This window comes from Ananas comosus, linkage group 23, assembly GCF_001540865.1.
Source record: "Ananas comosus cultivar F153 linkage group 23, ASM154086v1, whole genome shotgun sequence".
Taxonomy (NCBI): Eukaryota; Viridiplantae; Streptophyta; class Magnoliopsida; order Poales; family Bromeliaceae; genus Ananas; species Ananas comosus.
This window is the reverse complement of record NC_033643.1, coordinates 58372-86091: the sequence shown is the minus strand read 5'-3', so window position 1 is coordinate 86091 and position 27720 is coordinate 58372. Positions and strand designations below refer to the sequence as shown.

General features: G+C 37.2%; 2 protein-coding genes across 3 annotated transcripts; both read right to left on the bottom strand.

Annotated features, from left to right (window-relative positions):
• On the bottom strand, positions 1045–16513 carry LOC109727775 (ABC transporter G family member 51). The gene is made up of 24 exons (XM_020257950.1): positions 16140–16513; positions 15648–15768; positions 14754–14842; positions 14456–14540; positions 13462–13624; positions 12780–12856; positions 12558–12702; positions 11669–11970; positions 11224–11505; positions 10506–10822; positions 10264–10424; positions 9977–10080; positions 9733–9889; positions 9472–9564; positions 9128–9243; positions 8717–9049; positions 8345–8635; positions 8045–8128; positions 4382–4515; positions 4047–4274; positions 3481–3652; positions 3312–3399; positions 2953–3119; positions 1045–1696 (listed from the first exon to the last, which is right to left on the bottom strand). Exons 1-24 carry the CDS (start codon positions 16511–16513, stop codon positions 1430–1432), a joined length of 4350 nt encoding a protein of 1449 aa, XP_020113539.1. The 3' UTR covers positions 1045–1429.
• On the bottom strand, positions 21329–26695 carry LOC109727776 (vacuolar cation/proton exchanger 1a). 2 transcript variants are annotated; one of them, XM_020257951.1, is made up of 12 exons: positions 26238–26693; positions 25954–26021; positions 24696–24724; positions 24384–24580; positions 24068–24286; positions 23722–23853; positions 22871–22987; positions 22720–22773; positions 22517–22633; positions 22236–22326; positions 22067–22135; positions 21329–21635 (listed from the first exon to the last, which is right to left on the bottom strand). In XM_020257951.1, the coding sequence occupies exons 1-11, from the start codon at positions 26577–26579 to the stop codon at positions 22074–22076; spliced, it is 1428 nt and encodes a 475-aa protein (XP_020113540.1). In that variant the 5' UTR covers positions 26580–26693; the 3' UTR covers positions 21329–21635; positions 22067–22073. The 2 variants fall into 2 exon arrangements, with proteins under 2 accessions (XP_020113540.1, XP_020113541.1); XM_020257952.1 differs by lacking the exon at positions 21329–21635 and adding an exon at positions 21842–21957 and having other exon boundaries at positions 26238–26695.

Sequence of the window (27720 nt, the reverse complement as noted above, 5' to 3'; positions counted from 1 at the left end):
CAATGATGTGACTTCCAAATCGACGATCGGCTCTGTTAGACTTGATCTACACTATTAAAAGTATTTGAAAATTAAATTTCATAATTTTTCAGTATCATTTACCTATCAAACAAGTTCTCTAAAAATGAACGACTGAAAATAAAAATTTCATAAAAAATAATGATAAAAGATTTGAATTTAAGATCTAAATAGTGAAAAAAAATTCATGTAAAAATTTCATTAAATTTTGATTGTTTTACACCGTTAAATTCACAAACGCATCACATCTATCATTAATATTGTCAATTTTGAGATCTTTTGATCACTAGCCAAATGATGTCAAAAAATTATAAAATTTAGTTTTCAAATACTTTTAATAGTGTAAATCAAGTCTAACGAAACTTATCGTCGATTTGGAAGTCGCATCATTGATCCGTGCTACTGATAATACCAAGCTATCGGTGCTATTAGATTTTCGATCCTTAGATGAAGGTGACTCATTATTTCGATGAATCATTTCTTCAGAGAGGAGAAGATTCTATAAACACTTACTCAAAAAACCACCCAGCCGGACTCTCTCTCTCTCTCTCTATATATATATATGGTATTTTATAACTAAGTGATTTTAGTTAATAAAATTTAAAATTTTATTTACGGTAGATCTGAGTCCGAGGTAACAGGATGCGGCGCGCAGGGAGAGAGAGAGAGAGAGAGAGAGAGAGAGAAAGAAAAGAGGGGCTCCTGCTGAGTGCTAATCGCATAGAAAGCACAAACATCAAAATTCTTCAGTTGATTTCACTGTCTTAATTTACTGTACGACTAATTTATAAAAATAACTTATATTCATAAATTTAAGTTCGTTAAATAATTTGAATGTAGATTGACTTAAATAGGATTGTAGAATGATAACTTAATTTAGTATTATGTGTCAGAATATACCATATAAGATTAAATTTTGTAATATTACTAAATTGTATAAGTTTTAAAATTTATAATGGTTCTATAGTATTGCGCAAGTAACAAAAAAAAAAAAGAAAAAGAAAAAGAAAAAAAGAAAGAGAATTATGAATATACCACTTGAGCATAATATATATTCAATTCAATATTTTTTTCCCTATACCGATGTCAAAAGCACATGCAGGACAATCTTATATCCTAAAAGCCATTATTCTAAATCTAATAGAAATCTATAAAAATGAATGAAAGCTTTTGATATAAAAAATATTATGTTTAATATAAAACTGAAGGGGAAAAAAAGGTTCGCGCTACTGCTTTTAACTTGCCAGTTGCAGGGTTGCTTGTTAGTCAGATAAAATCACCCGCAATCTCACGATAAGCATTTCTCTACACAAATTCATGATCAGTTGATGATAGCTGGCGGTAAAGTCACTGCGCAAGTATCTGATCATATCTGCTTACATGTTTATCGCCAGTCGGCCAAGACAGGGAGTCACCGTTTCTGATAGTTGATGTATTTGATGGAAGCAGCATATACACTAAAGAAAAACAGGGAGAATCCTGCAAGGACCAATATGGTAACGCCCGTCATTCCAGATTCAAAGCCAAGGTAGTGCTGCAGATACTCCTTTACTGTGCCATCAAAACCAGGCCCAAGTAATCTGGTCTCCACATCACCTAACTGCGATGTAATAATACCTCGTAGGGTCCACGCTACTGGGCACACATAATAAAACCATATCCACCAACCAGGGATGTTCTGCAGAGAAAAAAAAAATCAACAATTTGGTATTTGTTAGCAAGGATTTAGATGCTCGTCGGCATGGGTCGTATCCACCGTGTCGTGTCATGTCAATTGGCACGTACAACCCTCGTGCCGATTGCATCATTCAAAACCTTTTATTCTTTAAATTAGTAAGTATTTTTTTTTCTATAAAGTTCAAAATATTTAATAAAAATACATAATAAACAGTTAGAGTATTTTGTTGCTAAAGAAAATAAATAGTTTATGCCATTATATGTCGACGCACTTATATTTTTTGTGACTAGCACGCATCAGCACGGTTCTGCACGCATCATGTCGTACCGTGCTAGCAAGTTTTCGGTACGATCCCGTGCCACAGCAGTTAAATCCTTACTTATTAGATAGTATTGAATTGCCTAGTTGCTTAATATATACAAGTATTGAATTGCCCAGTTGCTTAATATATATATATATATATATATATATAGAGAGAGAGAGAGAGAGAGAGAGAGAGAGAGAGAGTCCGGCTGCTATGCTATCGATAGCACCAAGCACTTGGTGCTATCAAGTTTTCTGCCGTTAGATTAACCACTTTGATTATTTTTACCCGTTAGATTATACTATTCAACCAACCACCCACTCAACCCTAGGGGGTCCACATCATTCTAACCACACATTTCTCAATCCAATGACTAAAAAACTAATAGCACCAACAACTTGGTGCTATTGATAGTATTCCAATCTAGTTCTATATATATATGTATAGAGAGAGAGAGAGAGAGAGTCCATAATCCGATAAAGGACAGGAATCTTCAGCCGAGAGTTCTTTTACCTAAGGTTCACTTTATGTTTGTAACTTTTTCACCGTTAGATTTAACCCTTTGATCATTTCCACCTATTAAATTATACTATTCAACCAACCACCCACTTAACCCTAGGGGACCACTATCATCCTACCCGCACACCTCTTAATCCAAGAGCTACAAACCTACAAGCACCAATAACTACTTTTAAAAGCATAGGAGCGCAATTCTCTCTCTCTCTCTCTCTCTCTATATATATATATATGACCATCCAGCTCAAAAAGAGATGAAACAATTATATCATCAGTAACTGCTGTGTAAAATATCATTGTTTTCACATCATAGCTTGCAAAAACACTGAATAGAAGCAGAATATTGTTTACCTGGGCGTGGGATTTGAGCAAACCATCTGAAAAATCAAAAAACTTAGAGAAGCAAAACCTTTAATAAGGATTTTGTGCAACTTACAGGTTTAGGAACCAGAAAACCAGATAAAAGGTTCCATAAGGAATAGAAAGCTGATGAGACAACAGCTGCTAGATGCTGAGATGGAGTCAAGCCGATAGCCATCATTCCATAGAATGTAAAGTATGCAAATGTCAAGAACATGAAAACAAGGTATAGCAGAAATTTACCTGCATCAGAATCCACATTGAGCATTCAAGGTTAAGGATTTGAAGGTATACCATATGCCAGCAAAATTTAACACAGCAAAGAATGTAAGTATAAAAAGGTAGGCTATCTATTCAAAAAAATAGCTTTTTCCTTCAACATTGCAAATATTTTAAGGACATAAAACTCTAATATGAAAATAGGTTGGCTCTTACTTATTGCCCTTTCATAATTGACCATGAAGTACGTAATGGTACCAAATATTAATGTTTGTGCGACAATGTAAGGGATCTCCACAAGCCCCTGCTTATGTGAGAGAAAAGTACTAATTGTTAGGTAGTAATTAAAGAAATTAACAGAATTTGCCCACACATTTGTACTAACCTGTGCTGCTGCATATGGAAATGAAGAATACATTCTAGCTGCTGTTTCTCTATAGTACACTGTCCTCTCAACTGATACCACAGGCTGTACAGATGAAGAATTATTTACTCCAAGAAATAGGCATGCAGCATAAAGAGCCCCCATAACAACAAACAAGTCCTGTGTTGTTTCCCTGCAAAAGAGTTGCAGTTCCAAATGGATAATGGACTCCAAATAGACAGCAATCATTTTATAGAATGGGAGGAGAAAAGTGGGAAGTCTAACACTAACTTCGCCAAGCAATCTAAATTATTAACCAATGTATGATTTATTTAATAAAAAGAGTCATTTTGAGTTTTCTTTTCAGTTTTTACCAATTTACTTACGACATAAAAGTTGAGAATAGATCAAGAAGTAAATTTGAGAAATGAAGCAACAAGGTGACAGCAGTGTAAAGTAAATGATCAAAATAAGCAAGAGAAGAAACAGAAAATAAGTATAAAAGAAAATAATCAAGTCAAAAAAATAGAAATAGAGGTAGCAACTTCAATAAAATGAAGTAAACAAAAGCATGACATTCAGAATACCTTTTTGAACCAACATTCCAAAAGATTGAACCAAAAATCAAAGCAGCCATTGTTGTGAAGAATAACCGCACAACATTGTATTGTGGACTTCTCCAGTATATAAGATTTTGTTTCTGATAGCAGACTTTGAATTGAGTTAAACTATCCTGTGGAAATTCTGAAGAGAATTTCAAAGGTTCTGTGCCAGTAGGAGGAATACTTAATTCTTGAATTAAAGCATCAACTTCCCTGACACAAGAAACAATTTCTTTTGAGTTGTGATGAGCTAATTCAATTACATAAATGTTACAGTAAGGAGGATCAAAAATTATTGATGTTAGTAAGTAAAGAATCACCTGAACTGGTCTGAGTTTCTATATACAGTAGCAAAGTCTAGACCAAGCCTTTCTTCACATGCTTGTGTACTGACTTCAAGCATCCAAGTTGCTGGATTATAACCGTCTGGTATAGCAGGAACTCCTGGGATTGCCTACACAAAAGAAGTCCTCATGCTGATTAGTCAATAGATTAATAAGGCACCAAATGATCAGGGTCCTATGTTTCATTGATCATCTACAAATGTCGACAAAAATGATGTTTTAGGTGAATGACCCTAAAGTTGAAGCAATCAGAAACAGAACTGCCATTTTCAGAAGCCATGGACGGCGAAATTAATTGGCAAGTCAGAAATTAGAAAAGCATGTTAAGGGAGCATTTGTACTAATGTATTTACATTTCAGCAGTGACTCTAGAGAACCGACCGTCCCTAGAGCAAGTGGCAAAGGACTTGGTGGTTGATACCCGAGGTCCCAAGTTCGAATCCTAGTTGATTCACATTTCTAGCAGTAACTCTAGAGAGAGTACAAACATTAGTTTTGCCATCAAACACGACAATGCTTGGAGATTCATTGCCTACTCATGGGATCGATTCCTAGAAACCCTTTGGAAAGTCCAAAGTCACCTTATGGGATTTACACAAATCATCATGGTCGATGGAAGAACAAATGTTTCTACCCTTACTAATCTCAGCTACAGTAGAATTGCACTTAGGCCTTGTTTAAATATCGGAATAAGATATCCAATGATAACTTATTCCATATAAAGATTTTCTTGTGTATTGGAAGTTAGTTGTTTGATTTTTACTCCTTGAAGAGTCTTAGCATCTAGGATTTGGTCCAAAAAACAACTTGAAGGTCCAATATGGTATTCATCTTAAACATTTGATCAAACTCCTCATCTATCAAATACTGCATGCTTCTTGAGTAAATCAAAAGGATATAACAAATAAGATATTCCTGTATCCAAACAGGGCCTTAGTCAAACCAAGAATTCCCTTAGGTGAAGCAATCTCTTGTACTAAACAGACAAAACCAAGTTATGGTAGCAAAGCAGAGTTCAAAATAGTGAAATACTATAGCTGGGTAACGGACCATTGCAGCAATAGTGATTTAAAAACACGCTATTCAGGACTGGCCCTGCTGGGAATTCTACATTTAAGCTGAGTGCAGTCGTTCAAGAATAATAGATTGTTCAACAAAATTTCCTAAGCAGCTTACAATGTAGCTAGAAGCAGAAGTTCCAAATTAAATCTTCTACTTTGGTATTCCAGTAGCCCCACTTCTTCTTCCGCTCCAGCAAGAAACTCTAATACTTTTTTTTTTTCTTTTTGTTTCCTTTTTTCTTTTTTGGCCAGTGTTTTACTTCTAATTCTCCAAGTAGAGAGATGTTCTGAAAGCTGGCTCAAACAAGTAATTTGCTTAAGCTGCTAAGAATGGGCAAATGCATCTTTAGGTTAAAACAATTCCCAGGACACAGCCCCTAATCACGAGACTTGTATGACCAGTCTTACCTCCCTCCAGGTCACTTAGCAGAAGTACTATACACTAGAATATAAACTCACAGATCTAATAAAATGTTAAAAATAAAATGACTAGATTGTTTTAGAGGATTGTAGTGTAGTTTCCAATTGTATTTATAACCAAATCAAAATGTAGGATAATGTTATCTGGTTCTGGTTAAAAAGTAATCCAATTGTATGCTATCTCCGAATTAGCACTTTCTAAGCATTCAAATTCTCCCTCCTCCTATCTGGGTTATTGGGATTGATATGGTAAGGGGTAAATCCGATCGAACTGCCATTCAGAAAAGAGGGATTCTTCCGAAGTACTTAACCCCCTAAAGCTCCCCCGCCAGTACGTGCAGTGGTAATTCCTAAAAAGCAAAAGCTGATGTGGTGAGTTTTATACGAACGCTATGCCAAACAGTCCTGGGAACCTATGGATGATTGAATAAGGATTTAAGTGCCCATCGGCACAGACTGTAGCACAGACTGTATCTATCGTGTTGTATCGTGCCAATAAGATACCGGCACGCTACAGCCCTTGTGCCAATGATACAGCTCAAAACCCTCTATTCATCAAATTAGTAAGTAATTTTTTCAATAAAGTTCAAAAGAATTGATAAAGATACATAATATACTGTTAGAATATTTTGTTGCTAAAGAAAATAAATATTTCATGCCATTATGTGTTGGTACATATGTATTTTTTGTGATTGGCACGCATCGGCATGGCCCGGTACGCAATGTGCCGTACCGTGTCGACAAGTTTCCGGCACAACCCCGTGTCACGGCACTTAAATCCATAGTATTGATCCTTCACAATGGAAATCCCCTCGCCTCAAAGTGAAAGAATCCATCCTCCCTGGCAGGCGCGAAGGAGTTCGATATCCATCTAAATAGAAGAGAGAGTCTAATTTCACATCTCCTAGGAGCACTGAGTATAAAGTGTAAGTTTTTGTTGTCTTAGCTAGGCTAAAGTATCCTGTGGTTTCTCGATGCCAACCACACATAGGAATGCCATCAACTAGGGTGCTATTTGCCATTAACTGTTTGCTGGCTGGCCGCAGGTTTGCCTGAGGGTTGACCACAAACCCTAGCATTGCTGGAGGCTACTTCAAAGCCACAACACATTAATTTAAGGGCTTTCAAACAGGTGACTAAACCATTCAAGGATTGTCATAATCGGTGCTAACCCTGGTTCTGTCATGAATCCAGAATATTGATTTTCATGATCGGATCCAGGATACTTTATGCGCTGTGCGGGTCAATACGCAACCTTCTCCACAAAGATGCCAATGCAGGCTGAGAAAGCAACTCTACTGGCAACACCAACTTGACTTCTTACCTATCAAACCTTTTGGAACAGATTGTGAAAAAGGTATGAAATAGAAAGATGAAAAAGGCTTCAAGGCGTGTAGCAATGCCACTTTCCTTAAGGCTTAATCCGTCCCACCGTTCAATCAATTTGGTGTGCACCGGGTCAACGAACAGCCTCCCAGGATACAATGAAGCATAAACCTCAACTGCGTTTGCACACACGAAGTCGAGCCTTTGAGCACTCACTCGAAAACAAGAATGGAATTATTATGAATAGAGACTTAAACTCTTCAATTATTTCATCTTATGTTTCTGCAACCAACGCTGTGGACTTATATAGACCACAAACGGGTGCTTCATGAAGTGACTATTCATGAACGGGTGTTTCATGAAGTGGCCCTTCAATTGTGACTTTTCATTTGATCAAAACTACCAATTAATTTTATGAGTCAAGTTCAATGAATATAAGAATTAATTCCAACGGACATATACTCGAAGAGACACACTATAAAGATGTGTCTTTTCATGTCATATCCTTTCACTAAAAGTCACATCCTTTCATTAGAGTTGCATCCACTCACTAAGGGTTGCATCCATTCACTAAAAATCAATAAACAAAATATATTATTTTAAAATTTTCCTTACAAAACCTGTCCAAGCTAAGCCGGGAACACTTTGGCGTGAACACCCATCCGAACAAGTAGGGTCGATCAGTTAAACCAGTTCGTAATTAACTTTACAACTGCTAATCAATTTTGAGATTTATCACATAGCTATCAACACTAGTTTGAATGCATATGATCTGCCTATCTTAAAATGATGAGAGTACACACAGAAAAATGATGGATCATACATAAGTTACCTGAAAGTAATCAATCAAATTCTGTGAGTTGACACCCAACAAACCTCCATATATGACACGGCCACCTCGCTTCATAAGAAGAAGCTGCATTGGAAGATTAGAAGTTATGGGTAACAACAGGTTGAAAAACGTAGAAATATTATGCAACTCCATATGAATATTAATAAAATTCATGAAAGAAGCGGTAGCATGCTACCTTTTCTCACACAAAATTAAAAAAAAAAAAAAAATCGTGAAAGAACAAAGGCCATTTTCCTCAAATAAAAGGCAAAAAGAAAAAAAGAGAAAGAACAAATCAACCTCATCAAATGCTTCAAAAATATCGATACTTGGTTGGTGTATGGTGCAAACGACAGTTCTTCCTGTGTCAACAGTGTTACGTACTGTACGCATCACAATTGCAGCTGCTCGTGCATCTAAACCAGATGTTGGTTCATCCATAAAAATAATAGAAGGATTAGCGACCAGTTCAACTGCAATAGTAAGGCGCTTTCTCTGTTCTGTTGATAGCCCACTACTCCCAGGCATTCCTACCAGTGCGTGACGCAGTTGATCAAGCTCCACAAGTGCCATTACTTCCTCAACAAATGCCTGCAAAGCAGGGTATAATTATGGTTCATGATTCAACAGATAACTAACCTGCAAAGTTACAAATAGAGTATCACAGCTAACTTGTCTATTTTCTTTGCTAATGTCTTTTGGAAGGCGAAGACTTGAAGAGAACCAGAGAGACTCTTCAACTGTTACTTGAGGCGAATGTATATCATTTTGCTCAACATATCCTGATATTCTAGCAAATGTTCTCTGTTCTTTAGCATGTCCTGATATCCTTATATCACCTTCTATACATCCACCAGTTTTCCTACCAGCAAGAACATCCATAAGTGTGGTCTTCCCAGCGCCGCTTGAGCCAACCAGTGCAGTCAAGACATGTGGCCTGAACACCCCACTCACATTAGACAGTAGTTGTAACCGTTTTTCAGGCACTCCTTTTGTTCTCATTTCCTATGTTCAAAAAAAAGATATTTTATCAAAAACGAAAACTTAACCTTACTATGGAGCAAAACAAACAATCGCACCAACCTTTGGCACATCAACAAAGTAATTGACGTTATGGAATGTCATGGATGATGGCTGAAATGGGAGAATCATTCCTCTTTTATGTGTATCAGCATTGTGTCCTTGCATGCTATTTCTTACTGCAAATTCCAAGTGTTAGATTCGCTGTTGAATGCTAAAGTTACATATTAATATGCATGTGATCGGCATATATTGGACCCTTGGATCACTGAATTCTTATCTTCAGTAGAATGTAAGACCCGCATGAAAAAAGTGTCTTTTTCTTCTTTTGGACTAAAAAAAGGAGTAAAATCGTGCTGCTTTTGATCTCCAAAACATGTGTTGCTTCTAAAATACAAGGAAATCACCTTCAGCTCTCCTTTCAACGTTAGCACCAAGAGTGTCTTCATCCGTCTTTCCAGCAGAATCAGACAGGATCACTGCCTGTGCTTTCCTTAGTGCTTCAGTAATAATGTAAATGAGGTCAGAAATCCTAATAATCATGGTATAAGACTAATGAGTAAAAGAAAGGTTCAAGCATATCAAGTTGAAACGGTAAAAACTATAAGCTGCCGTAGGTAAGTTCAGGAGCTCCTGAATAGACAAGTTTAGGAGGTTCGGAGACTTACGCTTAAGATATGCCAATGCAAGAGTAAAAAGTACATTGAAAAGGATAGAATAAGCTAATAAAACACCAACGCCTAGCCAATACCAGTACTTCTGGGTGGGAAGACTATGCAAATGTAGTACATTTTCACCAACTGTACTATTTCCATAAGCAGACCTCTGTCATTCAATAGAAGAAAGAAAAAGAATATCAATTTGGTTCCCCTTACTTTAAGAAGGCAAAGAGGGAAGATAAAAGGAACACACCCCAGCCCATCTAGAGGAAGTGAACTCATTAACCGAAATTGCACGTTGTCCATATGTCAATGGTGAAACCCAGAAAGCCCAAATCCACCATGGTTTGATTTCAGCTGGATGAAATCAGAGTGTAGAAATCAAGTTTAGAAATCAAAATAAGGGGACGTTAGAATGATAAATCTGTCATTGTTTATCATCCATAAAATATGTTATGGGGAAATTGACATCAAGCAAGCCATTCAGATGGACGGCTTCATTACATATCTATACACTTTTAACAGAATATGAATACTAACCCTTGGGAACTATAAATCCTCCCAACAGAAAAATAGCTAACAAAGCCGCAGATCCAAATGTGTTGGCAACAATTATATCTCGTGCAATAGCTCCCATCATCCGGAAGAGTCCCAATGCCATTTGGTGTATAGAAAAGAGTAACAACATGAAACGAAAGAACCTGCAATATTCCAAAATTTTTCGAGGTTGATAATACAAAAATAATAGATAAAACATGAAGGATGAGATCGCATCTTTTTACCTGCCAATGCTTGGTGCAAAGCCTACTGTATAATACACAACACAAGACCAAACAACGGCTTCAACAATGGAATAAGGAACACGTAATATCCAACTAGGAATTGAGAAGGCCCAAGCAGGATGAAAGAAATTATCTCTCTGCTTATAGAACACCGGAAGTCGAGATATTGTAATCGGTAGCTCAGAAAATCCATTGAACATCATATGCACCAGTCCAAAAAATAAACAAGATAGATACAGATTTCCATTTATCTCATCAACAGGATGTATCCTTGTACGGAGAAACATCGTGCATGTGATAAACCCAACAGAAGCAACCTGCATTAAGTGCCATTCATGTATGGGTGGATTTCAGCCACAAAGCTAAAATATCAGTTACTGAAATAAATGGGAAAAAAAGTTGAGACTTTTTATTTGAGGTTTGAAGTCAAGCGAGACTAGGAGCTTACAAAGATTCAAACCAAGAACATGAGCATACGACCTGGTTATTTGCATGTAATCTAATCTACCATTTTCAACATGTAAAGGTCCTCAATTTGATTTGTACATTTGTGGAGTAGGCTTGTCACAACCGCTAGTCTAGTGATGCTTCATATGCATCTCAAAGTACATTGTGATGTAATCAAGAATATAAAAATGATAGCCATACGAAATGACTAAATTAATGTAAGTCAAGTGAATGACATAAGAAACCTAAACAAAAAAACCATATTACGTACTTGGCATGTTCTGAAAATGTAGAGGAAGCGATGTCGACTTATAAGAAGAAGTTCACGGGAGAAGCACACTTTTAGAAGGTCCAATTTAGATATAGCAAACTTCGTGCTGGCAAGGGCTGATGTGAGGAATTTCCTATCATCATTAGAAGTAGATAAGGTGAACTCCATAGATTTCCCATATGTAGATTCTTTGAAACATTGGGCTATCTTTGAAACAGAAATAAACTCGTATGGTTTTGAACAGTTGGACCAGTACTGAGCTTGATCATTTCTAGAGGTAACCTGAAGTTACAGAAAATTAGAGTTTCCAGAAGCAAAAATAAGAACTTATATAAATCTAGGATATATGTACATCCTGGTGTATTTTCAAAGATATACATTTGGTTCAAAGAGTAAATACAAATTAAATGAGCACAAGAGATGTTCAGAAGTTACAAAGCAATACCTCTTGAAGAAAGTCAGCCACTCCCTTGCGAGGAGGTAATGAAAAGCCTAATGATTCAAAGAATCCAACCACATGTTTTGTGGGACCTTGATAAATGATATGTCCTTCTGACAATAGTATTAGGTCATCAAAAAGATCAAATGTCTCAGGTGCAGGCTGCAGAAGGGACATCATCACGGTGGCCTCCATCTGGTGAACAAAGTTCCTCATGCACTTCACAATTTGGAAGGTTGTAGAGCTGTCAAGTCCTGTAGATATTTCATCCATGAAAAGCGTTTTTCTTGGGCCGACTATCATTTCACCTAAAGGTGGAATGCAAAAAAAAATTGTCCAGAATTAGAGTATTAGCTTCACAGTAGAAGGATTTGAATCATGAAACCAAGTAATTTCCTCAACGGGCAATAAAAGAAAATGCAAAAAATTAAATAAAATAAATGGTAAAATAGGAAATACAAAAGTTGCTCGGTGTGACGCGCCGCTTCTCAGGGGGTCACCCATCCTAGAACTACTCTAACCCTAGCATTCTTAACCCTCTTAGCCTCTTGGACTTAGCCACTGTCCAAAATACTACAGCCAAGTTAAGAGACTTAGTCCTGTTATACCTTATATATATGACTATTCCAAATCAAGGGGGTGCCACACTCGGGATTGATATTACATGGTTGAATGTTCTTAATATTCTTCATATAGTCAAAAAAAATGTCAGTAATGGAAGCATAGCAATTGTTTAACAATTAAATTTAGAGTTTGACAGAAAAAAAAGCTGAATAGAAGTCAGAAAGCCCATCAATATGAAATGGTTGAAGAAAGTTATCATAAAGAGTTATATAATAAATAATATATGCAGTTACAAAAACAATCCATACGAATAAAAAGTTATAACAACAACCTGTTGTCACTCGCTTTTTCTGGCCACCTGATACACCCCTAACCATATCACTACCAACTTGGGTATCAGCACATATATCAAGACCGAGTACCTTTAGGATATAATCTGCTACAAGATTGTGCCTTTTGCCACCAACAGAAGCAACCTATTCACCACATTCATTTCAAAATTTTGTTAAGTGAATAGTAATAGATTAACACATCAGCGAATTACGAAGAAGACCTTCATAAAAGCATCAATCTCTGGACTGGGACGAATGTTCTTCTCCTTCTCAAGTCTAGACAAATCTTTCAAATAATCTGTAGAATGAGTATTCAATCATAAACAAAGAAGTAGAAGAGATGATTCCATATGATTCCATAATATTTGTTAACAAATAAAATACATGGGAAACATATAATAATTAATGAGCAAGCAGGAAGCATCAGTGGTGCATTTTGAAAAACTAAACCCCTATATTAAAATTAAGAAATATCCTTCTCTAAATGTGAAAGTCTTCAATTTCTTTTGGGGAGCAAAATGCAAGTCTTCAAACAATTTATATAGCTGCTCTTTTAAGGGACTATCGCGTGGTAAGTGGAAAAATTTTGAGCTAGCATGACAGATTGCATGTTTGAGTCTTGAGAGCAGCCAAGAACGTCGCCCAATGCCACTTCTTCGGAACTATAATTAAATAATGGTCATTTCACTTCCCCAACGAAACTCGTAATTCAAAATAATTGTGTCATGTTAAATTTAAGACAGGGAAAGGGGAAAAGAAAGATATAACCCATGCAGAAAAAAAAAGTAACCTTAAAAATTTGTTACTTGAAAACATACACTATATCTATATATTTCTATTAGTTAGAGCCATTTTAACAGACAAGTTTGAAGAAAGACATCTTATGATAAAAAGGGTCCTGACCTTGCCAACTTTCACTTGCACCTTGGCATCTTGCGGCAAAATCAAACGTTTCTCGGACAGTCAACTCTCCAAGATGATTATCGGTCTGGCTAACATAAGCTGATGTTCGTTGTACAAAAAACTCATCGAGAGCACGGCCATTATATGTCACTTGACCACTTTGCTGAAGAAATATGCACAGAGAAGTTTATTAATTATAAGAAGTTACATAATTGTAGGATTTTGGTATTGTTATAATGTACCGGTGCCATTTGCGATTTGGCACAATAAGTGCCATAGCAATATAGTGCGGACAATCGGCATGGTTGACAACATGAGAGAAAGAAAGGAAAAATAATAATAATAATAATAACATGATTTACCTAACTGCATTTTCTTTTTCATATTACTGGTAAGTTTAGCGTAACAATTTATTATAAAAGCTGCCAGCATAGCAACCAAAATTTTTCAAAATTTTTTTCTAGGAAAGTTTAGTTTTATCACCAGAACAAAATGTGCATCCTCATATTCTCATTAACAGCATCCTATAGGATACCCAAAAGTGAGACAAATTATAGCATTACATTTAGGAAATCCTCCCCAAGTTGGATATGCTATAATTTCTCATTCCTCCTTATGATCCCACGAGGCAAAATGAGACATTCTCCTTTTGGGGTAAAAAAAAGAGCTCCAGATTTGCTTGCCTTTAAATTTGGATAACCTACCAGAAATTAGACTTTTCTTGCATTATCTTTATTAAGAATAGAAGGTCTCTCAGCCCATATTTTTTTTTCTTGCTTCAGAAGATTTATTAACATTTATTATAATATAAAATATTAGATGGTTCTACAGTCCACGTAACTCTCTACTGAATTTATATGGATTGGTTTGGAGTACACACTTACAGTACAAAATCTATATGTCAAGGTATTTTATTTTGTTGCAGATTATTCTTTTTTTCTTTCGCGATGAAACAAAAGTAAAGGGTCTCAAAGGAAGAAAAGTAAGATGGTACCTTCAGCTTAGGATCAAGTTTACCAGCAAGAGCCAACAATAATGTGGACTTCCCAGATGCAGGAGGCCCTAACAGCAAAGTCATTCTGCATGCAATCACCATACACAGCAAACAACATAATTAGAGACAAAGCTTGCACAATGGCAGCTACATATCTGGATGTCCAAATAAAGAGAGGGACCACCAAATGCATGATTGTCCTCCAACTTCATATATAAAGACAGTATCCCACTTATTCAGCATGATTCCACTTAATATTGTATGCAACTTTTGAGGAGGAAGAGTTTGTTATCCTCACCTTCCTGGTCGTACAACACCACTAACACTATCCAAAATCGTGAGGGTGTGCTTATTTGAACGCAATATATGCAAGGACGCAAGAAGTTGCTGCAGTAGATAGAAGACTAAATTAGTATGAAAGAGAAGAAACAAATCACATAACTAACTGATCAGTGTATCTCCAAGAAGGTAGGTTACAACTTACAAGCTGCAATTTGTTAAATTGGGAATGGGGTCATCTGAAAGCATCAAACATGTAAAAGTTGCGGAACACTAGACTCAATGATGTGATCAAAGATTCAAGAATGAAATGAAATATTAATATGGAAAGCTTAGGCAAAAGGAATTTGTGTGTATCCAAATAGACATAGAAGGATCAAATCAGTAATCTAATCTACATGACTTGTTTTCCTTGCTACAATTTTGTTAAAAAACATCCATCATTCACATTTTTTTTTCCTCTCTCTTTGCCTAGAGAAGAGCACAATGTGGGGCGATGAGCACATTTAGCTGGACCACTTCATCGTTTTAACTTCGCTTCTTTCTCACCTTTCATTTACTACTAGTAACTTCTTTTTTCACAAACTGGATGAGGAAGCAATTAGTGCAAGATAATATTCACTGCTGGTTATCTACCAAATATTCCTTTATCAACTCCTATTCATATTATCATCCCCTTGTAAAATGCAGCAACTGACAAAACGAGAAGCACAAGCCATTGCAGACATGGTTATTTTGATGAAATACAGCACAGCCAAAGAATTCTTTTTAGCTGAAGTTCCAGACTGAAAAATTCACTAGGTTTAGGATTTTTGTTTGAAGACAAGCACCTATTCTTCTTCTTAATAAATTTTGGGGAGATAATTCTCCCTCTTTCTTCTGAGAAAAAGATAAGAGCACCTATTCAGCATACCTCCACAATGTCGTAGATGTAGTTGGACAGAGTAGGCAACGCCCTTCCGCCGACATGAACATTCGTAGCCACGTTCAGGTTCTGAAATTGTACTTGTACCTTTGGAACCTCCAAACCAACCCTGGTATGTGTGAGATTTCAGCAAAATATTTTCTTCAGTACTCATTCAATTAATAAAATATGCTGCGGTTAAGAACAAAAGAACAGGCGATATATCTTAAATTTCTTTGCCATCGCAGAATATACTAGGAAAAAAACCGAGAAATGAAGGAAAGTTGGGATTGCTTGCAAACGCTCCGCGATGGTGGAGTCCCCTAATCTTAAGAGGAGGACAAGGAGAGGAGGAGGAAAAGAAGACGCGCCATAGAATGTATCGCGCAGATCAAAATCATTATTGATTAAGTAACAGATTCCTGAGAGTTGGCTCAAAAACGAACAAGTTGATAGGGACGAGGGGTTGGCTGGAGGCAGGGGAGGGTGGGAGGGGATTACGCATCGAAACGGCCTTTGATGGCGGCCAAGAGATTGTAGTTGTCCTGCTCGTTGGTGGCGAGGGCGTCGTTGAGGACGAGCTCTCGGGCGCGGCGGTCGAGCTTCCGGACGTCGACGACCTCGAGGGGCGGAACAGCCCTCGCTCTGCTGCTGCTGCGGCCGAGAGAGGCGGAGGCGGAGGCGGAGCTACCGCTGCGTCGCGGGAGAATGGCGAAGTTGCGGCGCTTGAAGGACGGCAGCCTCTCGATCGCCGCCCACAGCAGCTCTGACTCGTCCTCCGCCAACGCGTCCGCATTCGAAGCTCGCGCGAAGTGCTCCCCCGCTTCCTCCACCTCGATCACGAAGTACTCGCTGCCGTCCGTTGCGGCAGCCATCTCTCTCGCCCCACCCCCCACCCCCCCCTTCCTCTTTCCTTTTTCTCCTCCTCCTCCTCCTCCCCCCCTCCTCTTCTCTCTCAGCTGCCGGTCTCNCCCCCCCCCCCCCCCACCCCCCCCTTCCTCTTTCCTTTTTCTCCTCCTCCTCCTCCTCCCCCCCTCCTCTTCTCTCTCAGCTGCCGGTCTCGTCGATCTTCTTCTGCTCCTCCACTTGCGACTGGTTTAAAATAAGCACGATTCGCCCGCTGATCAAAATTTATAGCATTACGTTTGCGTTTGGAAAGAAAGAATGAAGTATCTCCGTCCGCATCTCTATCTCTATCTCTATCTCTATCTCTAACGAGAGAGTGATTTCCTATGCCTCCTGCAAATTTTGAAGAATGCACATCTTTAATAACAGAAATACCCCTTCTAGAAGGTACAAGGTGGAGGCAGAAAAAGGTGAGGCGGGGCCCACCCGTCTCAAACCGCAATGCGCTCCCCTGCTACCCAGGCCCGAAGGAAGCGCACGGTGCGGTGCATCGCTACTCGCTAGCCGATCAATGACAGCATGGCGCGCGAGTTCTTCGCTCACCGTGCAACTCGATCTGGAAATGCCTGGCCGCCTCAAAATTCCCCAACAAGTTGATTTTAACCCGTTCTAATTCTTGGTTTCAATTACAATAATATATATACTGCATACTACACACTACATATAAGTAATAATTTAATGATGAAAAATTTTAGTGCTTGATAAATTTGTACATAGTAGACACTGTTGGTGAAATTTTCAAAATTTTAAAATTTAAATTTTATTTATTAAATTTTGAATTATTTATTTAATATTTATCGTTATTTATTATTTATTATTTTTATTATTTTATTTATTTAATCTTATTTATATATTTTTTTTAGTGAAAAAGAAACCAATGGAATATTCTTCTGTTTCGTTTTGAGCTAAACAGAATCCTGGTCCGCTTTTTTAAAAAAAAAGAGGAAATTTCTTCCTCTTTTCCTTCTCTGTTTAGTGAGAATAGACATAAAGATATTAGATAATTTGTTAATTCTTATTCATTAATTCTTTTATTTTTCATTATTTGAATATTTTTCTTATTCATTGGGTGTTGAAAGAATCTCCGTTAACTTTCTTTACGATTGTGCTCGCAAGAGGAAAAATTTCGGTCGTATCTTGGGGAGTTGTTTCCGGTTAATCCCGCACGTAAGAACGTGAATACGTCTTAGCGCAATACCTCGCATGCTTTCGCATAAGATCAAATCTTTATTTTAATGTTTGCGTTTATTTGTAAGTTCGACTTTATCTTTATCACAAAATTAGTTAGATCTTAACCACCATAGAATTGTCAGTGCGGTATTTTCTCTAACAAACAGAACTTGTAATGCAATTTAAACTTAGAAAGCATACATATTTTTAAAATATCTACTATGTAGGTTTACTTAATCAATAAAAATCATATATTGTATATTTATACTAGTTTAAACGGAGAAGGTTTGATTTGTATTAGATATACACATTGCAATTTATAAGATTTAATCAGATCATAAAACTTAATTTAGCATAAATTTATTTTTAAAAATAATTATATAAAATTGTAGAGTTCACGCATGTCAAAAGATTTTATATTACATTAAATTAGATTAGATTGAACAGAAAATGACTTGATTTAGTTTTAACTATATTAAAATATATTAGATTAGATTCAAGTATGCAAGTTTAATCAATTTAAATTAACATTATTTTCAAATAGTGTGATAAAGATCGTAAATCAAAACCTGTTTGGTACCTTGAATTTAGGACATGTTTGGTTCACCTATTTTAAACTATGGAATCAGAATGGAATTTATTGATTCCGATAGTTGCTGTTTGTTTTATAGGAATCGGATTTCGATTTTCATTCCATTCCAGAATGAAAATGACCAAATTCATTTATGATTCAATCCGATTTTGAATTCCGGATTGACTCATTCCAAAGCAAATTATTCAAAATTCTCTTTCACCAACACCCATCTCCTCTCCCTTCACCACTTTCCTCTTTCTTAATCAAAATCCTCTCTCAACAATTTTAAATTTTCTTTTCGATTTCCATTCCAATAATAAACGAAATATTTTTGAATAATTCGTCATTCCATTTTCCATTCCAAAGTAACTCAATTTTATTTTTCATTGCTATTCCAATCATGAACCAAACATGCTCTTAGATTAAACTGTAATAGGTTAAAATGAAATTAATTTAATTTATTACTAAATATATATTATAACACATTAGATTAGATAACATATATTAAATATCTTAAATTATAGTAGACAATTCATAGTAAATAATTTAAAATTATTTTTAAGTTTTCTTTTATGTAGTATATGTCATATCAAATTAGACATATATAAGATATTTTTGATATTAGATGAGGTAGGGTGCTAATGAAAGATAGCATGGGGAGGATTGTATTTTTTTTGCAGGGAAGAGCTAGAGTCGGTAGATCACTTGTTTGTGGGCCGTGGTACTGTCAAAATGTTATTTGAGGATCTACTACCGAATAAGAGGTTTTTACAAAATTGTTCTTCAACGAATAAGCTTTGGGACGTAAGTAGCTCGAAAGGTGGGGCCTTAGGACGTGGAGAGTTACTGACAATTACTTCTTCTGGATGATCTATCTGATTGAAGCGTAGCATTAGACAGTTTGAAATGAAAAAAGGTTACCATGAGTCAGCTATTAGTGAATATTCGCTCACTTCGTGCCCTCTAGGACACTTTCTGCATATAGTTTTTTTTTTTTTTTTTTCCTGAGGCCGGTTGTCTCACTCTGTAGCTTGATTCATCATTTTAATAAATAAAACGATAGGAATAAATGAAGCGGGTGGCATACTACCTTTTTCTCAAAAATAAATAAATAAATAAAACGATAGCATATTATTTTTTCTCAAAAAAAAAAGATATTAAAGTAGAATATTGATTAAATTACGCATTATTTCCTTGCAATGCAAGCTCAAGTTTTTTATTTAAATCATGTTGATGAACACTAAAAAAATTAAATTTTGTTGTATTGTTTATGATAGGATTATATTAAACTATATGCTTATATCTGTTCCAATTAAAAATAATGTAATTCTAGTATTATACCAGAATTAAAAAATATTTTCCACGACATATATACATATTGATTGAAAGTGGAATAAGAAATATGGTGAAAGGGAAGTAAATACGCGGAGTTAGAGCAAGCTGATCAAACGTAAAGCCCGGCTTGTTTGATCATTAGGCCAGCTAGAGATCAAGCGCAAGTTGATCTGAAGTTTAGCGTGAATAGGTGAGCAGATTTGAATCATAACTCTTCTGAATTAATCTGTTCGGTGAAAATGGGATACTAAATTTCTTTTTTTAAATCAGTTATAAGAGGAGTTTCAAGGTACAATAATTTCTCAATAAGGATATATAAGCGTGACTGCGTGAGTCCGACGACTGATCTCTTTCATCTAACCAAACGTTCACCAGAAAAAACCAGTGAAGTTTAATACTAAAGCTATTTGATGTAGTATGAGCTAATCATGCAGCATGTATTAAGGTAGAATAGCTTATAATTTTATCAATTTTTTAAATTATTTTCATTTTCCGTAACATCTCGAGTCCGTTGTAAGACCTGCCTCCTCTATCTATGGGCTCTACGACTTCAAGCGAAACTTTGGAACGTCTATTGACGGCTAAAAATATTTGCCTGACTGAGAAGAGCATTAATGCAACACTATTATATAGTTGATCGGTTGATCTGTGAACGTCGTAGTGATTTTTGTCTTTTTTTTTCTCTTTCTTTTCTTCCTGCCTATTGTAGAGTTGGTAACTTTCTTACACTTTGATTTGCTTAGTTTAGGGGTGGCAATCCTGCTCGCCGTTCGCAAGCCGGCTCGTGTTCAGCTCGAAATGAGCTCGCAATCGAATCATTCGTTTAGTAAACGAGGCGAACACAAGCCGAATTTTTCAGCTTATTTAATAAACGAGCCGAACACGAGCTGAGATAGTGTTCGGCTTAATAAAAACTCGAATACATATATTTTATATTTATATAATTTATTTAATATATATATAAATAATTATATATAATATATATTTTTATTATTTAATTTTTAGTAAAATAAAAATATAAAAACGAGCTTAATTATAAAAAAACTCATTTATATATAAAATTCCAACCATTATATCCAAATCTAATGAATAAAATTTTATAAATTTATTTTTTACATATATCCAATATAATTTTTTTAATTTATTATCCGTTGGCTAGCTTGCGGGTAAGTTCGTATTCAGTTCCTTAATAACAAACCGTTACACGAGCTGAATTTTTTGGCTTAATACTTTAACGAGCTGACTCGTGTTCGACTCGTTTATTAAACAAGCCCAACACGAGCCAGCTCCATCTCACTCGTGTTCGGCGCGTTAACACCCCTAGCCTAGTTGGTTCTTCTTATTTTCTCTCTTTTAGGCCGATTCGAATCAAGCACTGATTCTGCGGACAGTGATTACGTGAAAATATAAGTTAATTCTATAATTTTTTTCTCTTAATAAACCGGACAAAAAATCACTACGTTCTACAGTCAAAAAGGCCATCTGAATCACGCAATAAACTGCTCTCACCTGCCGGCTGTTATTTGAATCAGCCTTAGCAGCAACTCTTAAACGCTGGTCCAAAAAGGAGCATTACCACGAAACTACACTGAAACAAAGTCACTTTGTAGATTGGGAAGGCCACAGAAGGCTAAAGTTTATTGCCGACCTTTACAGGCATGACTGATGCTTTTTTACAGAATCAAGTGCATGCGCACATTCCCCGTTGAAATTAAACAAGAAATCAACAACCTCGCAATTAAATAGAATCATAAGAAAGAACACGCAATACATGGAACACATGGGACTTTTTCTGTGCCTGGAAAAGGCAAATTGAGGGGAAAAATGCAGTGGTGATAAATATAAGCGCGTTTCGGCAATGGTCCCTGTACTTATTAAGCCTTTAAAGAACAAAATAATGCCCTCGCATTTATGGGTTCAAAGCTGTGCTTCCTTCACTCAGATTGCGCTGAAGAGGAATTAAAGACATTTTAGTATCTTCCAGCACTGCAATATTTGCCCATGGAGACGCTCTGCCAGTGACATTGAAACACATAACAGAGAATTAGACAAACAATGGCAAAATACAGGACTAACCTGATTATTTTTTTCACTGGTATTACGCTACAATCGTGGCAAACAGTTAATTGATCATCGTAAATGATGTCACAGTCAGATAAGTTTAGCTTCATGTCAGGCTAGACCTACTCCCATTTGCTTGCAAATAAAGTGGAAAGACTGATGAGAATGGCAAATTTAGTGGATTCGATGTAATTCATATGTCATCCGCGCCCCACACACCCCCTTCAAACTGACAGATTCAATGTGCCATTCTGCTTCTTTGGACATAGATATCTGAAAATATACTATTGTTGATTCACATGTGATACAACAACAACCTGTTTCTCTTTTTCACGAATTAATAGCAACTCTTGGAAGTTTTGAACTGCAAATGAAAGCTTACATGCTGATTAGGCATCCAGAACCATCGATCTAGCAGTTGAAACACCAAGATTAATGTCATTTGCTTGATCTGCAAAACGTCGAGAACCAAACAAAATACCGTCTTTATCGACTAACTGGAAGACGAAGGAATAATTGGATGTCTCAAGTGCAGATAAAATTATTCTTACGTGATGGTGTTTTCAGGACAAAGAAACATGCCCCAATTGCTATATAACAAAGTAGAAGATTAAGTCCCTTCAAGTAATGCGAAGTCCCATCCTGCAGAACATAATACATAACGAGACGTTAAATCACATGGCCAGTGCCTTGGTCTGAAATTTGACTCAAGTTCACTTTAAACTGAAAAAAAAAAAAAAAAAAAAAAAAAAAAAAAAAAAAAAAGAGAAGAAAACCCAATAGTTAAGCTATTCAACATAAGTACCTCACTAGAAATGAGGAATCAAATTACCTGCAGAGAGAAGGCTGTCACTAATATTGCTAGGATGAGTGAACCAGTCTCCAATAATTTGAAATCCAAATCCATTTGAATTCCCATTATCCATGCCACAGTGACACTTAATGGAACCTAAATTAAACAATTTTACTAAATAAAGTCATTCCCTCCTACAAGAGGAGATAAAATGTTGCTCTGGAGGTTAATTAAATGCTCACCACAAACATGGAAATCTGAGTTGCTGAACCCAAGGAGACTCCAAGAGTAATGTCCTGTATCATATCCATAAGTAGGTGATGTGAATTTACTATTTTATCTATTGAACCATGCAGAAATAACCCTGATAGCTGATCTTAGCATGTTACTGACCAGCTTATTCTTAAATGCAAATATGATGGCACCAGCATGTTCCGCTGCATTTCCGACAATTGGTAGCAGGATAATACTAATAAAGCTCACAGATATTCCCCAAGATTCTGAAGCTGCCTACAGAGATAGACACATCATGGTTACGATGACGTATTACCAAAAGCAGAGAACTAAAGGGTTTAAAAATGATATCAACAGACTTAATGGATACGGAGACAGTGATAAGGACCGCAGAAGCTCTACAAAATAAAAAAATTAAAATTTATCTCATCTATAAGATTCAGTGACTCTCCATGCATTTGGTACTCCTACTAGAGTAGGAAGGTGATAAAAGCTTCAAACCATCAACCACATTTCACACTTACAAGGTCCTAGTGCATATTCTTATACAGGTTGTAGGTTTTCTTTGTTACACTAATATGCACCGTTTGCTAGACCTAGATGCTTGACTGTGCTATCCTTGTAAACATACGGTACATATGACGTCCTCTTCACAGTAGAACTCCAGAACATAATTACCGACTCCTTTATATTCCTTTTAATCCAAAAATCCATTTCAAAGGATTGGTATCCATAACGTCCATTTGTCCCACATGAGACACTACTTTTGTTATGGGCCCAATCTGTAAAAGAAAATAAGCCATGTGTGCCATATGGTAAGAATTAAATATGAATACTTGTCTACGATCTTTTCGTGCATCTTTGCTGTCTGTTATATCTCTGCTGAATATTAAGATAATATATATGCAACCCTTCAGTTAGAATGAATTGCAGTTGCAAATTTAAGATTCAATGCAACCGCCAGAATTCAGGAATAACCAGAAAGAAGAAGTGCAATGAACAAACAATACCTCGATGGTCCCAACAACATACTCTGACAGTACTGCAATCACAACCGTCATGCCAGCTAACCAAGCCAATGCGCTTGGGAATCCAATGACAGCCTCATCTTCGGAGATCACATCATCATTGTCATCATCTCCCTGTTGAGTGCTAGCCATGTTAATGTTCTGTTTCTTTAGTAATCAAAGCCACCAGATGTAACAAGTATCTTCTTTTCTTCTTTGTGAAATTGATAGGAGATAGATGTAACAACTATCAAGGGTGAAGAGTTAGCTTAGTAACTATTCTCGAATAAGGGAGCTTTTGATAGGTAGCAAACAATGGTAACGAAGGGAGATAGGTTTGGCAAGTCACCTCTTGCGATTCAAAGAGTTGGCGATGGGTCTTCAGTTGGAAGAAAAGATAAGCCGCATATGCAAGAAGCATAACAATGCTGCATGCTCTCGACAACTCTAATGTCGGAACGGTGGCACCTACATGCTCGCCAGAGTTCAAGGCATACCTGAACAACAGTGGCAGCAAGTGGCATAGAGCACCCAGTAGTAGAAGCCCAGTGTTCACATCAGCTTGCTTCTGTAGAACAAAAATGGATACAAGTTAAGGCATCAAGTAGACAAGTAATTGATATATGAGAGTGAACCTAAGAAGAACTTAATTTTATGCAACTTACTCGATCATATAATTGCTCTTTACCGAGGTTAGCAAGTCCCCCACACAAAAGGGAACTTCCAAGAACAAGCAGCAAGTTAGACAAGATGGATCCCACTAGAGAGCACTTCACCACATCAATTTTCCCCTGATGCAATGCGAACATAGCTATTATCATCTCTGTGGCATTTCCACATGTTGCATTTAGAAGCCCTCCAACTGAAGCAGAAGCAGCATCAATCATCACATTAGAATATTAAGAAATAACTCATAGGAAAGTCTAGTTAATAATACTGAATGACCAAAATTTGAATTGCATTCGTCTAGAGCATACCAGTCGGACCAGTATAGTATGCGATCTGCCTGCAATGCCAAATAAAATGAAGTAAGAAAAGGGAGGTTATTCAATTTAATAGACCGATAAAAAGGAAGATAAAAAATCCAAGAGGGTGTGGTCCCAAGGTTTCTTTGGGTTCTAGTGAACTGGTAATAAGGTACTGCTGTAAATCAATTTAGGCCTAGCATATCCAATTTAAAAAGGATCAAAAGGATCAAAGATGAAACCAGGAACATGCAAACCACCCACCCNACACAAAAGAAACCAAAAACAATAATTTTTTCTTCTTTTGAAAAGTAAAGAAATGCAAATTTGAAAGATGTTGAGAAAAATATGGAAATGACAGAACTTTTTGACCGGAAAACTTATAGAATGCAACATTGTAAAGTGTTTAAGTATCCACTAACCAGCAGGTTATGCTATTTGCAAGTACTTTTGTTTCCAATTTGTTTTTGTTGGTCATGTCTTCTTTTGTATAGGGCATAAAAATATTTGTTTGGCCCATGAGATTTTTTGAACTAATATGCAAAAGAGACATGAATATGAAAGTTGGTTCATGACGCATTGGGTCTACCAAACTATTTAAAGTATGAATAAAAGGTTTTCATTGGACGGTGAAGTATATATGCTTGTGTTTCATGCATGCATGCATGAAACACATGCTGCCATGATTGTCAAAAAGCCTATATATAGACTAATTAAGGAAAGTTGACAATTGAAGTTGCAAATTTCAATTGTGCAACTGCATACATGGCTATAAAAGGCTTCCAACTCCACATATAAATGCAAGAAGAAGCATAAACAACGAGTGAATTAGTGAGGTATTAAGAGAAGGCTGGAAACTTAATTAGTAGCTTGTTGAGTTTCTCTCCTTTTTTTTTGTAACAAAAGAAGGGTGGTAGTAACCATAAGACTCTTGTATAAGATTGAGAGAAACATAAAGGTGTGGGCTTGTGTTTTCGTTTTCTTCATATAAAGGATACATCTCTCTCGCTCTTCCCGTGGACGTAGGTCACTTACCGAACCACGTAAATCGTTGTCTCTTCTGTTGTATATTTCTTTTTTTTTTTTTGAGTAAACAGAGATATACCTATTTTCTGTTGTGTATTTCTTATCTATTATTTTTTGTTATTTCTTTGTTCGTGTATTTTTGTTGATAGCACATGCAAAACATAGTCCTAAGTCCCAACAGTTTTACCGAATGCATGCTGTGAAAGAGAAGGCTCAGATGGTTGGACGAGAGCGGAGAACTTACTCTGTGAGAAAACTGACACGCTCAGCAAGTGGGGTGAGGCCAAGCAAGCTCAGAACAAACAGCCAGGCCTGTTTCAGAAATTATATGTATTAATTACAGAAGAAGAAGAAAACAGCATAAGATAGAAACACCCAGGAACGGCAGATTTATCAGAAACTAAATCTCAGGCGAGGACAAAATACAGAGTGCAAACTTATAACAAGTGCATAATATTAGAGGAAAAAAGAACGCGGAAAGGAAAAGGGAAAGATGGGAGGGCATAGAAGAAGAATGAATAGACTCACGCGACCGAAGTGGAAATAGTGAGCGAAAATGGCAAGGGGTACGGCGGGGAAGAGCACGAAAAGCTTAGTCCCCAGGAAGATCTCCTGCAGATTGGTGAGGAAACTGCGGAGGAGGCCCCACCGCACCTTGGACACCAGCGACAGATCCGACTTCTTCCGCAGCGACGACGACGACATGTTGTGGGCGGTGCGACCGTGACCGTGACCGTGACCGTGACCGTGACCGTGGCGCATCTCCTCCTTGCTCAGCCCGACGCCGCCGCCACCGTTTCCAGCCTTGAGCTGGTGGATGTGGTTGCCTGCCTCGAGGCTCCTCGCTGCCTCATGCGCCGCCGAAGCCATCAGGACTTGCTGGCGCCGAGAAAAAATAGATTAAAGATACGGCAGCCAAGACGTCTGCTTCCACTCGATCTCCTCTTGCTATGCAACTTCTCCCGCCCTCGCTAGCCCTGCCCTTCCCGTAAGTACTCCGTACACACCCCAACACCACCACTCTCGCTCTCTCTCGCGCGCGCGCGCGCAGTTCCCCCTTTTGATAAAGAAATCTGCCTCCTAATCCTCCTATGCCTTATCGTTCGCTGAGAACTGTCTAGTAGGGGTTGTATATATAAACGTGTTCTCCTGCAGCGCCGAAAGCCAGTAACTTGTGGCAGCGCAGCGCTGGGACGCTCGTCACGGTCCACGACAGACCACGGAGAAGCGAGAAGAGAGACGCCACGTGATCTCAGTGAGATATGTGGGTGGCATGGAGGGGTCGCACCGGGACGGCTACGTCCCATTATCAGTTAGCCGACGAAAAAGCGAAAGTTCCACGAAGGTTCACTTGTATTGGCCGTTCTCTACTTCGTCTTCTACTTACCAAGGAGGGGACGAGCCACAAAATTATTGCCAGCTCCCGTTGTATGCCTTCACTCGTGCACCGTATTTAATATTTTTACATTAAATTTTAATTTAATAATATAATTTTATTAAAAATTATAAATATATTAACTAGTCATCATGTTGTCCCCTAACATTTTTGGTGGAGTTCTTGTTTGATTTTTTTGTTTTTTTGTTAGAGATAGGAACCATATTATTCGTTTTGTTTATTTTTTTAAAATAAATTTAACTAAAAGTGTGAATCAATTAGAATTCGATTCTTGTTTGGTAATATTGAATGTGAGGGACGTGGTAGGTTGGCTTGGCTCGTGTCACTTGTGTTAGCGCTTAAGACTGGAAGTGCATATCTTCCTCTTTTTTTTTTTTTGTCCCAACTTAATAAGCTATAAAACGCCACAGAAAGAGGAAGAAGCTTCGCGGAAGCTTCTTTGAGGGCCGCCTCCTCAACCGTCCCTATCGGCGTATCCATCTCCAGAAAACTAAAATCGTCCAAAGCTTTCACGCTGCCTGCTTAAGCAGCCGGACTATACCAATTCAATTAACGCTGCTTGTCCGCTTGGCATGACAGAGTGGGTGGGCCACGCGTCTAGGGCTGGCAAATGAG

Coding starts and splice junctions, on each gene's coding strand:
- LOC109727776 (XM_020257952.1), bottom strand. CDS start 26,579: ATGGCTTCGGCGGCGCATGAGGCAGCGAGGAGCCTCGAGGCAGGCAAC. Junction 26,022..26,237: donor ACTATTTCCACTTCGGTCGC/GTGAGTCTATTC, acceptor TTTCTGAAACAG/GCCTGGCTGTTTGTTCTGAG. Junction 22,988..23,721: donor ATGTTGTTGGGACCATCGAG/GTATTGTTTGTT, acceptor CTATCTCTGTAG/GCAGCTTCAGAATCTTGGGG.
- LOC109727775 (XM_020257950.1), bottom strand. CDS start 16,513: ATGGCTGCCGCAACGGACGGCAGCGAGTACTTCGTGATCGAGGTGGAG. Junction 10,823..11,223: donor ACATTTTCAGAACATGCCAA/GTACGTAATATG, acceptor CACTTAATGCAG/GTTGCTTCTGTTGGGTTTAT. Junction 9,890..9,976: donor CTTCCTCTAGATGGGCTGGG/GTGTGTTCCTTT, acceptor ATTGAATGACAG/AGGTCTGCTTATGGAAATAG.